At 44.5% G+C, this 14,632-nt stretch overlaps 1 protein-coding gene across 6 annotated transcripts in view; it reads left to right on the top strand.

Annotated features, from left to right (window-relative positions):
* The window catches only part of FER1L6 (fer-1 like family member 6), a 107,126-nt gene that overhangs the window by 20,308 nt on the left and 72,186 nt on the right, over positions 1 to 14,632 (top strand). Inside the window, exon 1 of one of the 6 annotated variants that reach the window (XM_083827427.1) lies at positions 1,698 to 1,718. The exons of 3 other annotated variants lie outside the window; for them this stretch is intronic. Coding sequence is in view for 2 of the 3 variants with exons in the window: in XM_083827422.1 (XP_083683548.1) it covers positions 10,913 to 11,100 (188 nt within the window). In the remaining variant the exon portion in view is untranslated. Of the gene's footprint in view, positions 1 to 1,697; positions 1,719 to 10,805; positions 11,101 to 11,280; positions 11,307 to 14,632 lie in introns of those variants that run through there. 2 more of the 6 variants (XM_083827422.1, XM_083827425.1) reach the window with 2 other exon arrangements.

Here is a 14,632-nt window from a genome sequence, read left to right as displayed (position 1 = left end):
GGTGTTGGATCTGCACCAGAGTTCCCAGGTTCAGGGATTTAATAATTGACTCTAAACAGCTTATTAACTTTTTTTTTTTCTTTTTTCTTTTCATGGGTACAATATATAATTACAGTGTTGTAGCTATTTTATTTTTTTTTAAAGAAACCACGGTCGCAACAGTGAAAAGCATTGTAAATAAGCAGTGCTAATGCACTTGGACATTTGAATAGTTCACAGGAAAATGTGAAATTGCATAGTGACGTGAATCCAATCCAAAAATATCAATACCAATTTCTAGCTTGCTGCAAGACAGTGGGCCCTGTGCTTAGGTCGCTCTGTCTGACATCAAGAGATGTTTACTTTGAGGATGCTGAAGTACCTGGTATTTTACTCTGCTCATGGTCTTGCTTTCTTATGCACTGCTATTGTAACTACTGAAGTGAAAGCAGTTTCTGTGGGAAGTAGGTAAAGTGGATAATAGCTGGCTTTCTACGTAGTGATATCGCAGATGCAGTTCTGGTATCGCTCTAGAGCAATAAGTAATTGTTTCAGGGTTTGCACTGGCATACCAGACAGCAGAATGTGATCCAGTAAGAATAAAAAAACCCAGAACTTCAGCTACCTGTGATGGCGTAAATGACTGATTTTTATTTGTTTATTCTTTTAATTGAACAATTATTACAAAGAGGACTCCAAATCTTCCAAATCCTTTTACAATGGAAAACAAAGCACAGTCATTCCCAGCTGGGTGTATCTCTTTGCCACGCCATAGTCAGACTGCTGTGCGGCTGCTGGCATGCAGCTGCGTTGTGTACTGCACTGGAAATGAAATTAAGAGGGCAGTTTTGGACTGAGGCAGGCATCGGGAGTTTTTCAGAGAACCCACACCAAACAGAGCAAGCAAGAAGCTGCACCTCCCTTGGCAAGTTCTGCATGGCTGCAAGAAGCATCTGACTATGCGGACACCCACCAGGCTGGGTTTCTCTGTAAGCACTCAGGGAATTGCCATCCCTCTGAGCTATGGCTTGTCATCTGCACTGCTGCTGAGGCAAAGGGAGGGGAGAGTCCCCTAGCAATGCAGTCATGCTGTGCACACGTAAGGGAAGTTTTGCTGAATCTGTTCTCACGCAGTTTTTCCCATTGTTCCCTTCTGTTATATTTTGTGCTATTTCCGTGGATGTTTACTCCTGCCTGAAACTCTCTATTAAAAGCCCATCAAATTAAAACGTTCAATAGATAGCAGGACTGTAGACATCTCCATTCCTGCAAAAACTTTCCTACTTACAGGGCACGACACAGCCCTTTTTACCCTCCAAGGCTGCCCATAATGACCATCAGGATTTCAAAGAAGGGCCACCAGGTGGCATTTGAGGACCAAAGCACTGGTGGCACAGGCAGGCCTTGTAATGTCACTTTCTCCTCTGTCAGGACAGGGTGATGGATAATCTCACGCTGGGTGGGGAGATTTGTCCTCTGTCTCTAACAAGGTTTGATGTAGTTTGTTGTTGCCGTTATACACTGTTGCTTAGGCTGTGCTTGCCACACAGGGGTGGTATTCACAGGGACAAATGTAGATGTCTCAAGTGTCTAGACTCCCTTTCCAGTTGATGAGGAGAAATGGATTCTTCTGGTGCCTGATGCATTTGGAAACATTTCTGACATCTGCTTGGTGCTGATTGGGGTGACTTCTTCTGGCTTGACTCGCTGGGATGTGGCAACCTACCTGTAGAAGTCAGGTGAGATCAATCTGTCATTGGTGTCTAGATATGTGGCAACAGATCACACTCAGATAAACCCCATGCTATGACTTTATGGGGCCTTCACAACTTTGTCTTCTCTGCTTTGTGATGAAATTGTTGGCCATGTGGCTGAGCTGCATCTACCTGGTGTAAGTGAGCAGGCTGTCAGAGGGGCTGTGCTGGCTGACACCAGCTGAACATCTGGCCTAATTTCTTTCTCAGTAGTAATCCATATTTCCTAAGTTATTTTCATATGAAAGTCACCTGGAAGTCTTGTTTCCTGGGGCGAATTGGGTATTTGTTTGTTTGCTTGATTTTTTTTTTGTTTTGTTTTCTAAGCTGCGCCTTTGCAAATGTCAACACAAAAGCCAGGTGTAGTTTTCTTCTAAGGTCTTGACTCTTGCTGCTTTCAGAGAAGATGAGGTGGGTTTTCTGGGCATCTTGCTAGAATTTCTGAAACATATAATACCCAGTTACAATGAGTATCTTTAACATTTGGTGTTTCTGGTTGTTCAGGCTGGAGCCATGCAAAAAGCCTGCAAATAAGCTATCCTTTTATCCAATCTGCATGTGCAGCCTGAGGCTGATGCACACGCTCTGCCTGATCGGCTGTAACTCCGGGCTTGCACACTCTTAGAAAACAGGAGGTAATTTGATTGAATTTAGCCTGCAATGACAGACATTTACGTTAAGTGAAATTACTTGGTGTTTCCTGCAGTTAATGGTCTGTTCTCATACAAAGCAACTCAGTTGTGTCTGATCCCTGTCCTCATGGACTGTGTGTCTCTTCCAAGCCGTAGCTCAAGGCTTTGGCTAGCATGAAAATGATGGCTTTCTAATTTTAGCCAACACCATCAGAAATGCTGCCCTCATAGAAGTGAGTTGAAAAAGGCACAGCTCTTAAAATAGACTCCAAATATGAAAAACCATGAGTCTTTCTTTGGTGTATTCCTGAGGAAAACAAAGGGGTCAAAAATTCTGCTGTGCACTTTGGTTTCCTCGAGGACAGAGATGTTGGAGGACGGTCTCACCACCAAGATCAAATGGCTGTGTTGTCTCTCTGCATCTCATACTGCTCCAGCTGACGTTCATTCTGACTGGGGATTTGTTGGTGGCACAGAATTCGAGGAGATAACAAAGAGACTTGCTATAATGAACTGATTGTGACAAAAATCATAGAATCACAGAATCACAGAATCATTAAGGCTGGGGAAGCCCTCCAAGATCACCTGCTCCAACCATCCCCCTACCACCAATGCCACCCACTGAACCGTGTCCCCAAGCCCCACGTCCAACCTTTTCTTGAACACCCCCGTGGACGGTGACTCCACCACCTCCCTGGGCAACCCGTCCCAGTGCCCGACTGCTCTTTCTGAGAAGAAATGTCTCCTCATTTCCAACCTGAACCTCCCCTGGCACAACTTGAGGCCATTCCCTCTGGTCCTATCACCAGTTCCCTGTGAGAAGAGGCCGACCCCCAGCTCCCCACACCTTCCTTTCAGGTAGTTGTAGGGAGCAATAAGGTCTCCCCTGAGCCTCCTCTTCTCCAGACTAAACAACCCCAGTTCCCTCAGCCGCCCCTCACAGAACGTGTGCTCCAGACGCCAGCATGGGTTCTTGAAAAGCAAGTCCTGCCTGACCAACCTCATCTCCTTCTGTGATCGGGTGACCCGCCTGGTGGGTGAGGGAAAGCCTGTTGATTTAGTTTACTGAGAGTTCAGCAAGGCCTTTGACACGGTCTCCCACAGTATTCTCCTGGAGAAGCTGGCAGCCCATGGCTTGGACACGTACACTCTCTGCTGAGTTAAAAACTGGCTGGACGGCTGGGCCCAGAGAGTGGTGGTGAACGGAGTGAAATCCAGCTGGTGACCGGTCACCAGTGGTGTCCCCAGTGGTTGGTGTTGGGGCCCATCTTCTTTGATACCTTTATTGATAACTTGGATGAGGGAATTGAGTGCATCCTCAGTAAGTTTGCAGATGACACCAAGCTGGGGGGAAGTGTCGATCTGCCGGAGGGTAGGAAGGCCCTGCAGAGGGACCTGGACAGGTTGGGTCAATGGGCAGAGGCCAACGGGATGAGGTTCAACACGGCTAAGTGCCGGGTCCTGCACTTTGGCCACAACAACCCCATGCAATGCTACAGGCTTGGGGCAGAGTGGCTGGAAAGCTGTGCAGAGGAAAAGGATTTGTGGGTGTTGGTTGACGCTTGCCTTGTGAGTGGTCAACCAGTGATGTATTGTTTCCTTCCGTGAGTAACATCAATAGGAGATTACTTATTTCTCTGTGTGCTTATACAGAAGGGAGTGTATTAGTCATTCCTCCAACAATCTTTCTTCATATAAGCCATACCTTACATCATGTTTGTTTGCTTTTCTTCTTTATTAAATAATTCCAGTAAAATATTAGTGAAATCTGAAGCACAGGGGCTACAGACCCAATCCTTTGCAAAGGGCTTCACTCCAGATCTTTTCAAGACAGGCACCTCGCCGGACTACACGGACAGCTATTTGTGACCAGCCATTTCCACCTCGGATACTACCAATGCTAGTGGCAACTGCTGGAGCTTGGCTGCTTCCAAACATCTAGAGAAATACCCCAGGAACCAAAAGGGCTCCATTCAACCAAATGTGCTCCCTTGTTGGCAAAGGGCGACTCGCATGCCATAACAGCAAGCTCCTTTGAGTTGCACCTTGTGAAGGCATGGTGCTTTCAGGGATGTTGATGGGAAGCACATACAGAGATATAAAAGCGTTTCTTTGAGGCACTAGTCCTCTAGAGATTTTATACAGCCTTTCTTTGAACAGCTTCCCTCCAACTCCAGTGAAATAAAAGATTAATACTGATGAATGATGTTATGTCGTTGGCTATGGTAAAAGTGGAGAGAGGAGATATTTGTCTGAGAAACCTTCAGGTTCTCTTATCTGCAAGATACAGTTGGCTTTGGATGAAAGGGTATTTTTTTTGAAAGTCCAGTTTCTTCTTGAACACTTTCTGTTTATAAGCTTGGATTTTCTGGCAGCAAATGGAAACTGAATTGCTGCAATACAAACGGAGACTGACTTTCTGGATTAAAGGGGTTTGAGAGCATCAGCATGAAGGACACGTACTTGTGGCTGACCATTGCCACCTCCCAGAAGGCCACCTGGGGCTGGGTGGCAGCTGTCCCATGTCCCCTTTGGAATTTCCCATGGATTTGGGTTTGGCAAAAACAAATAACTGCTCAAGGTGATGTTAGTTCTCTTTCTCTCTTGATTAGTTCAGGCCTAGATGAGGAAGGAGTTTTTTCAGTCTGTTATGTACAAACTACCCAGAGTCGAACTCAAATCACCCTGCGATGATTGTTATCTGAACCTGGACAGAATTACTGTGCCAGCCATTTCATAAAGAGCTCAGTTTAAACTTGGTATCTGTAGAATGGCTGAAGGCAGCAGCTGCTCTCCGACTTTCAAAAGATACAAATCTGTTAGGAAGATAACCCCCTAAAATCATACTGAAGATTAAAACAGTGCAAAATAAGAGGTTATTCTGGCATAACTGTTAAGCTCTAGCATTTCACAGCCCCACTGAACCAGAAATAAATGAATTCGTAGTGCTTTAAGAGAAGTGGGATATTTGTTCCACTTCAAGAAATGTCAGAAACACCTGCTACTAGCCTCTTATCTAGGAACATCTATTTTGTTATTATTCAGACTAGGACTGAAGTAGGCACCATAAATAGGTTTATGATGGAAAAACATATTTAAAAAGGAAAGAGATTCGGTGTCGGTGATGTAGGATTGCAGGGACATAGGAAATCAGGGAGTGTTGTGAGCATATTGGCAGTGCAAAAATTACAATGTCATACACATGCAGGTGCAATTGCAGAATTACGTGCTCCAGAATTGGCAGTTGCTTTTGGTGAAACTCTGGGAGGGTAACCTGCATCCCTAATCCTCCCTGCATGTGCCCAACACAGGGTCCTTCCATGTGCCCAACAGGTCTTTTGATGTTGGATCTTTATACGTGTTGTGGACTTGGTAAGGTGAACTACAACTTTCCTGCAGCTGAGAAAGAATGAAAACTAAAACAAAAACCCAACCTGACACAAAAAAAACAGGCTGTCTGCCAGACAGGCTGACTTCTGAGCTGCTTTGTGCTCAGACACGTTTTTGTTTGAAACCTTCTCAGCCTCCTGAACGGTGTTTAAATTTCATGCCTACTTGGTAGAGAATCTCTTCATGTATGTAGTGAGTTCAGATGCTGAGCACTTCCCACAGCAAACATTCTGGTTTTGTCCCTATGCCAGAAAGGATCTGTTTGGGATTAAGTCTTTGCTGCTGAACAGCTAATGATTGTGCTCCAGTGCTAACAATGTGCTGATGAAACAGAAGCATTTTTGCAAATGTCATTGCTTAACTGGCATTCCCAGGATATTTTGCAACATCACTGGAGAGGGACGAACCAGCCAGCAGTTTGTGGGTTGCAGTTTTGGGCAGTGAGTCCTAACAGCTGGATGCAGGGCCCTGTGCTGAGCAGAAGGCAGAGCTCATGGCTCTGCCTTTGGGACCGACAGCATTTGGTACAAAATAGGCCAGCCCTAAGGATGTTTTGTATCCATGTCCCAGGCAGCCTTCAACAACTGGGACCATGTGTGTGGGGAAAGGAGGGAGAGGAGTTAAATAGCCGTGGCTTAGTCCTCACCTTGTCAAGAGACTGATTTCTACCATGGGACAGACTCCACAGCCATGCCCAAAGCTTACATCTTACTGTGCACTAAGTCCTCCCAGATGGGACTTATTATTCATTTTCCCTTCTAGCTCCACAGTAATTTGCTGACAAATCTTGCCAACAGTCTTTGGAAAGTTGAAGATTAAATACATTTGGAGTACTGTAAAATAACAAGTCCCTAGGGGAGAGGTAGGATGTGCAGCTGAGCTGCAGAACACAAGCTTGAATGCTGAGACCCAGCACTGTCTGTGAGAAACAGCTTGATAAGGGATGTTTGTATTGCCTGGCCTCACGTGAGCAAAGGCTTGATTAGTTCCTGTCCAGGACTGAGACCCAGGCATGGTTTTACGTCCACAGGGTGCTAAGTGAGGTACCAGCGCTAATTATGGGCTGCTTATAGACCCCTCCAGGCTAACCTGGCATAAAACTGCTCTGCGCTTTGCCAGCTGAAGGAGTTTCTTGCAGCGCAGCCCCAAGCCTGTCACCGATGCTTCCTTACTTTTATAGAGACAGGAAATTTTTATGGCATGACAAAAGTGGAACAAATGGCATTAGCAGGGGTCTGAGTTATGCAGTTAGACCAAAACGTAGGAGCAGCTTTTGTACAGACAGGTAGGTGGGAGGGGAAAAAAGGTTGCAGGGACATAGAATCACATGCCAGCTGCTGCTCCCCTGCTCACTTTAACAAGGCTTTTGTTTTATTGTTCAAACCTGAAATCTTTTCCTTTACATCAAAGCCCCCATCAGTTCAATATTCAGTAAGAAATGCACTCACTGGGGGTAACCCAACAACATTGCCCCACACCAGCCAGGACTTGCAGTGGTCAGCAGGCTCTGGCTCTCCAAACCCGGCCACCCGCACTGCAACACCAAAGCTGCCCCAAAGCTCCTGCTCTGGTCCTGTATAGATGCTTCCGCATCTGTACTTCTCTTGGCCAGTGATCAGCTCTGCAGCATCACTTACAAAAGGCAAATTCTGCTTTTTATACTAGGCACCATCAGACCACTTTACTTACTTTCAGCTGGACCATGAGCTAGATGCTTCTGCCTAGATTTCAGCACATGGATTCCTCCATCGAAAATTGCAGTAATCTCAGCTTTGGGGCCAACCAGTCACTGAGATAACACGCCTGGTTAATACCTGCTGAGGAGATGGCCTATTTAAGCTTCTCATTTTTTTCTAACAAAGTATCACTTTCTCTCAAATAACGTTGTTCCAATACTTAGAGGACTCCCCAGAAGCAGATGATTTATGATTCAGGCACAACAGGCGTCAAACCCTGTTCTTAGCTCCTTGCATCTGGCAGCTATGTGCCCAGTTTGGGACCTCTTGGCTCAGTCCAGGTCCCACAGAGCAAGAGGCACCGAGTCCCCCAGAGTTTCAAAGACAATTGAGAACAATGTTCCGTACCCATTAGAGCAACCCAAACCAAAACATATTAATGGCTAAGTGCCTCCAGCAGTTGTGAGGAACCACTTTGTTCAGTGGGGTCTTTCTCTGGATGCACCAGCCCTTGCTATAAACCCTGTGGTTCAGATCACCCCACTTCTCAAGCAACATGGAAGCCTCCTGATGCTCTTCCCATGGGACAAGTAAATTTTTTACATCCATTAGCTGAACGGAGCACCCAAAGCTGCATAACTTAATGCATGTAGCAGGAGTGAGGCTGGAAATAGTCTGCACGTCTTGACTTTCTTCACTTCCACTTCACTTCCACTGGAGGCCTGGCTTAGCCCAGGACTGCACGGCTTGTTTATGAGAAGAGAGGCTGAGACGCTTTTAAAAACATACTGACTATTGAAAACCTGCCCTTATATAAGCTTTCTATTTACACTTCTAAATTTCCTGTGGCTTGGTGCTGGGCACAGCCCCCACCTCGATTTGTCAGGCAGCTCAGATAAACACCTCCTTTGTAAGTAAAAGCGAGTTTTCTGTTCAGCCTTAGATTCAGAAAACAATAAAAAAAAACCCAGCATTTTCTACAGCTTGCTGTGGTGGCAGTCATGACGTGGAACAGATCAGGGTTTTGTGGCAGGAGTGTTTGGTGAAGGCAAGGTGCCTTTGGGGCTGTTTTCTACCACTTCCCTGTGCTAACACCAGGGCTAGATCCAGGCCCCTTTATTTGGTACCAGTTCCAGTGTGACGATGCCAACCTCTGCTGAAGAAAACTCCAGGTTTGGCTATCATCTGCCTGAAGGCTGTTATCCCTTCACTGGACATAGTGCTTCTCAGGGAACATTTACTCTGTGACACAGCAATAGCTAGATTTATTCTGGTGACATTTTTCACTGCTCTTGATCGGATGGCAGGCAGGGGCTAGGAACCTACTGAGCTGGAAGAAAGGCAAATGGTGAGGGGAGAGGAATTATCAGTACAGTGGTCATGCAGGAAGGAAACATCATGTAGAGTGATTTAAATAATTCAGCATTTACCTTCTGGATAGCAGCTATCACTCTTTTAATCATCAATAATAAAAGAAAAGGATAGTTCCTAGGGTAGGCCTCCCAGTTGCACTATGTGCTCTGCAAATATAGGTTGATTCCAACATGTGTGCATGTACGGAGTCTGCTTCTGCCCTACTTGTTGCACGGTAGCTCTGGAAATGTAAAATTTGGGAAACGTGAGCAGGAGTTGCAGCTGGAATCATAATGATGTGGTCCTTCCTGGCAGGGAGAACAGGAGGTAACACCCTCGCAGCCTTTCCTTGATATTGCTGTGCTTAGATATCAAGCAGCCAGTGGTCCTCCCGCCCTGTGCCAGCTTGTGCTTGATGCGCAGGTAGGGCTTCACAGCCCAAAAGGGGGGCTGCTGCGGTCAAGGTTGGACGGGGCTCTGGGCAACGTGGTCTAGTGGAAGGTGTCCCTGCCCAGGGCGGGGGGGTTGGAAGTAGATGATCTTTAAGGTCCCTTCCAACTCAAAAAAATAATGATAATAATAATAATAATAAAAAAGGGCAGGTTAGTGAAACCATCCTATTGATAATAGATCATTTCTAAATTCAGCCCTCCAAGGGAAATGCAGTTGGAAGCTACGCAATGAAAAGTCTGTCTGGACTAGAGGAGCTACCAAATATTGTTGTACCCTTCATTAGTGCAGTTGATGGTTTATTTTTCTATTTATTTATTTATTTGTTTGTTTGTTTATTTTCAGAAAAAAATTATTAAGTCTCTTTAGATTTAGAATTAGGGACAGCTAAAGCAACAGTGGCCACCCAGGACATAGACACGCCATCACCCAAACTTAAGACATATGCTGCTGGTGATTTTTGTTATGCTTATTCTTGATGGTGGCTTGTTTGTGGTATAAACAGAAAGAATATGGGAGAAAGTGAGAAAATGAACTGATGAAAAATACCCTGATAAAAAGACAGAATAAGAACTTTAGCCTAAATGTAAACTTCAGAAGGAAGAATGAAAAAAAAAAAATCATTTTCTGCTCCACTGAGGAAAAAAGGATTTTGCGTGTGCTTTTTAGAGATAGAGGATTGTATGAGATATCTGATTTAATTAGCATTTCTCCTCCTAGCAGAGCTTTGCCCATCTGCTCAAGTCAAACGAGTGTGACTGGGGCTGGCACTGTAGGGCAGGGCAGCTTCCTGGCTGCAACCTTGTGCCCCATTGAAGCAAACAGAGCAGGTAGCAGGCCTGCAGAGGCAGCCATCTCCCAGAAGTCATCCAAGAGAAACAAAAGAATACAGAAATCTGAATCTGGCCAATCACTTGGGTTAAACTGCACAAAGCTCTGTCATTTCTCTGCTGCACTTCTCACTCCAGTAAAACTGCTGGTGCTTGACATGCTACGGGTGCTTCATCATAGCAGGAAACTTAAGTATGTATCTTGGGAAGAACGAATTTGCCCCAAAATTCAAATACGTAGTTTCAAAGATGTCCTTGGAGAGAATTTCAGCCTCATGCCTGTAGTCCTTCACCTCTATGGGTCAGCTCCCTCTTATTTGCATCAGGAAAGGTTAAGAACAGTGTGAAAAAGGTCTTATGGGAAGTGCAGAACAAAAGAGGTCCTGTGCATCCGTAACCTGTTCTCAGCGAGGACTGGAGGATGTCCAAGAGGAAATGTCAAGAAGTAGCTGTATATACAAGACAGGAGGCACGAGTTGTGAATAATTTGCAAGCTTAGTGGCTAAAAATGGCATGCTGTATTAACTGGGATGATGGGAGGAGAAGAAGGGGGAGACACAACCCAGAGCCCTGGGCTGCAATAGAGAAGAGAGTCAGGCAATCTATGGGTGGAAATAGAAAGAAAGTAGAGAAAATGAAACAAAATTCTAACTTAATAATAACTGAGCACAAGTACACAAATACTTAAAATAGGTGAAATGTCCCAGAGAGGGGTTGCTCACTCTGGAAGCCAACCCCCTCTAAGACGTCTCTTGGTGGTGTGAAGATCTTGGTGTCCTTCTGGCTCGGTGCTGTTGGAGGAGAGCAGCGTGTGGCTCCTGCAGATCTCCCCAGAGCAAGAGGAGTTAATGTTGGCACAGGGAGAAGTCTGTTCCGGTTCAGTGTTTACCAACTGGACTAACCAGGCACCAGGTTTGCTACCTGCTGCCTGCATATGGAAATACGAGCTTGGAGAGCCTGCTCGCAATGTAAAAGGCAGCGACTGGAAGGAAAACAGCAGGATGGAGCCCTCGGCAGTGGCACCTCAGGCCCACAGGTATGGCTGATGCCCTCAGGGAACTCTTCCGAGGGTTGATTTAAATTCAGCTGGTCATATTTGAAGACTTCTTCCTGAAGGAAAATACACAAATCCTCTACTGCATGTTTACTTGCTCATGGCAGGAGTGATTATTACTGCTTCTGTTTATCTCTTCCGTGCTGCCTTGTGCTTTCTGCAGTCACTTCTACCTGCATGAAGTCAAGGTAAGATATTCTTAGGCTGGATGGTGATGGCTCAAGCTCCCTGTGAGAGGGGAAATGACTCTAAGTGGTGCAGGAACAAGAGAAATAACCCCCCTGGGTGTATTACCTGCATTCTTTATTTTGTGGGTGTGTGATTGTGTTTAGTAGGTCTGTTAGCCAGTTTTTGTGCATTGACATAAGAACAGCTACAGAATATGACTCTTAATTTGCATATGTTCAAGATGTGGTTTCATTGCCGTTGTGACTCACCATGTACAAGAATGCTGGACATGTCAGTCGCAAGTCATTGCTCTCCTGCAGAAGGGGAAGGGTTGGGAAGAACAAGGGCTTTGTGTGCCTGGTAAATGGCCGGCATTTGCAGAGGGCCTGTGCTGCGGTGCTGCCATCTCTGAAGCCTCCTCAAAGTTTTGGAGTTTAAATCGTGGTGACGTTGTGTTCACAGTTCAAAAGTTTGAATTATACTTGTCCAGAGTGTGCTTGAATATACCTGGTATTTCCCCTGCTGGAACATCTTTCAGTCATTCTGTGTATAGCGGCATCTAGGTAAATACTTTTTAATTAAAGCACCAAGAACGTGGGAGCAACTGGATCAGATTGTAAGGTCTCCTTTGCTCCAGTTTCTGTTTCCCAAGAGGGGCTGAGGGTGAATACTTGGGAAATGAGTCTGGGAAACAGGTATGAGCCAGTAACCTGCCCTCAGCAGTTCATGCAGTTTGAGCTGGATGGGCATTAGACCCCCCACCAGCAAACTCCATAAATGTGTGTGAAACTTCTTAAATTCTTTGGTCTCTACAGCATTCGTTGCAACGAGTTGTATGATTTATGTGTCTTGCCGAGGAACACTTTTGCTCATTTGTTTTTAAACTTGTCACCTGATTGAGTGGTTTGAGGACTGAGAAACTCCTTTGCTCATTTCCTCCATGTCATCCCCTATTTTACAGCTCTCTTTGAAACACCCCTTCAGCCGCAGTACAGTAGATCCACGGACCTGATCAAGAGCACGGTAGTCACACGAGGCAGCACTAATTGGGGATAAACTCACGTTGCTGTTCAAATGTGCTCCAAGAATGGATTAGTTTTTCACTATCAGGCTTTCTGCCCGATTAGGCATAATTCTGGCAAAAGCTCGTACGCCGTGCTTTGATCATTTTGACAGAAGTGCTGTAATGAACCTATTCATGATTCAAATCCAGCGTGACTTCTGGTGTTTATGATTCCGTGTGGGTTCGCCAGTGCTTTAGAGGCAAAATGACACCTGACGGCTTGTTCCTAATGCCTGTCCTGATGACACCCAGCGTGGTGTTGGCTTTTCTGCCTGATGCTGGACACTGAGCTGTGGCTTCCAGAGACTCCAGGACCACCTCCGTGAAGTCGACTGCCAGTTCTGTGTTCAGTGCCACACAGGATTATTTTTTACCTTGGTGCACTACCTTAAAAACACAGCCTACCATCTCTTTTCCCAGCTGAACAGACTCTTCCAGGAGTTGTTGCCACCCTCTGATCACACTTAGCAGTGTTTTCTGCCCACTGCTGAGTTTTGTATCCCTTTTGAGAGGCGACATTTGGAGCAGCAAGCAGTAGCCAAAATACAATTATTTAGTGGTATATGTTGTTTTATCATATTTTTAATCTAATTTCCTACAGTTCCTAATGACCAATTTCACTTTTTGACTGCTGCAGTGCACTAAACCAAAGTTTTATATGGATTTATGGACATATAAAACAGCAGAACATAAACGACACATAAAGACAGCAGAATTTCCTTCCTGAATAGTAACAGCTAATGTAGAGCCTATTATTGTTTAGTTAAGAGTTAGTGTATAAATAACACAGACCGTGGTATTGTCGCCTTGCAATTTTGTTTCTGAATTGCTAATGATATATTATTAGTTCAGACAAGACATATAATGCCATAGTGTCACATCAATGTGAATCAGACATTTCAGAACTGATACCAGTATGTGTGCCACAGCTGATTCTTAAATAGCAGCGGGTCATGCAGGATTGTGTATCCACCTTCATGAAGCTGAAGTTTTTCATTTGCAAATCCTTGGACCTGTCAAGTGGGAAGTCGGGACGAATGGAAACAAGTTAAGACAGCTAGGGCGCTGGGCTGTGAAAGAGCAACAGCAGAAATAATGGATTTTGGGATAAAGGGAGTCTCATTACTGAATCAGGATAAAGTATCTGACAGTATGTTGTATGAAGCAATCCTGCACTGGCAAAAGAGATAAGGGAAGATATTTCCTGTTTGTTCATTTAATTTAACTTCTCTGTAATCCTGAGAAAAGAAGGCATGAAATGAATACACCATTAACTGTTCATTAAGGTGTTTCTTTCTGTTTGACCGAGTATATAAACGTTATTTTATTCATCCCTTTGTGACAATTAAATGCAATGCAATTAATTTCTTCCCATAAACTTCATTTATTATCAGAAATTAGATACTAGCTTAATAGAAGTTGTTGTTGATTTAACTAATTATGCTTGCATTATAGTTTTAGACTGATTAGCTTCTTATTCTGAGGCCCCATCGTTGTGTTGTAATTATGTTTTATTCTTTGAAATGAATGGTTTAAATGATGAGATAATGTACTTTTCCTATCAATTTCCTTGACTAGTACATATTGTGGAAGTGATAAAATGGGCCAAGAGCCTCTTATATTTTGACATTTATAAAGGAAAAAGAAAATATATGACCTAGAGAATTATTTGAGGAAAATAGAAGCTACTTGTGTGGAGATGAATATTCCCCTAATGTGATACTGTTTGATCTACTGCAAACTTATTTGGAAAACTAAGTTTTGTTGAAAGACACAGAGTTTTAAGGAGATACAAAAAAAATAAATAAAAACAAACAAACAAACAAAAAAAGAAAACTACCTAACAATATGCAACATGCAAATAACAAAATGCAAAGATGCAGACCTACCTAAGAAGCTTTATATTAATATGTGAGAAGGCTAGAGGTGTTTTTTTCCTCTTTCTTCAGTTTCTAACACTTTCCCAGTCCACGCAGTTACTGTATCCACAGCTCTGAAGTCCTTAGGCACTGGAGCTGGCTCAGATCTGAGCTGCATGAACCTTTGATCATTTCTGAACTAAATAATTTTGATGATGCCAAAAAATTGTGCTGAGGCTGCTGCTTCCAAGGAGGAAGGGGCTCTGGGGAGGAAGCAAGGCAGCTGTCCCACTCAGGATTTTCTGCTGCCAGAAGTGTGCTGGCAGCTCATTCACCCTGTCCCTGTGGGGACTTCTGGATGGTCTCTGGGGACGTAACAGATAAAATTGGGTTTGTTTCTGTGCCTGCCCTCTGTGTCTCCAAG

Source organism: Anser anser (assembly GCF_964211835.1).
Source record: "Anser anser genome assembly, chromosome: 2".
In the NCBI taxonomy this organism is placed as follows: domain Eukaryota; kingdom Metazoa; phylum Chordata; class Aves; order Anseriformes; family Anatidae; genus Anser; species Anser anser.
Note: the sequence above shows the minus strand (reverse complement) of the source record. Positions and strands in the feature narration are given on the sequence as shown.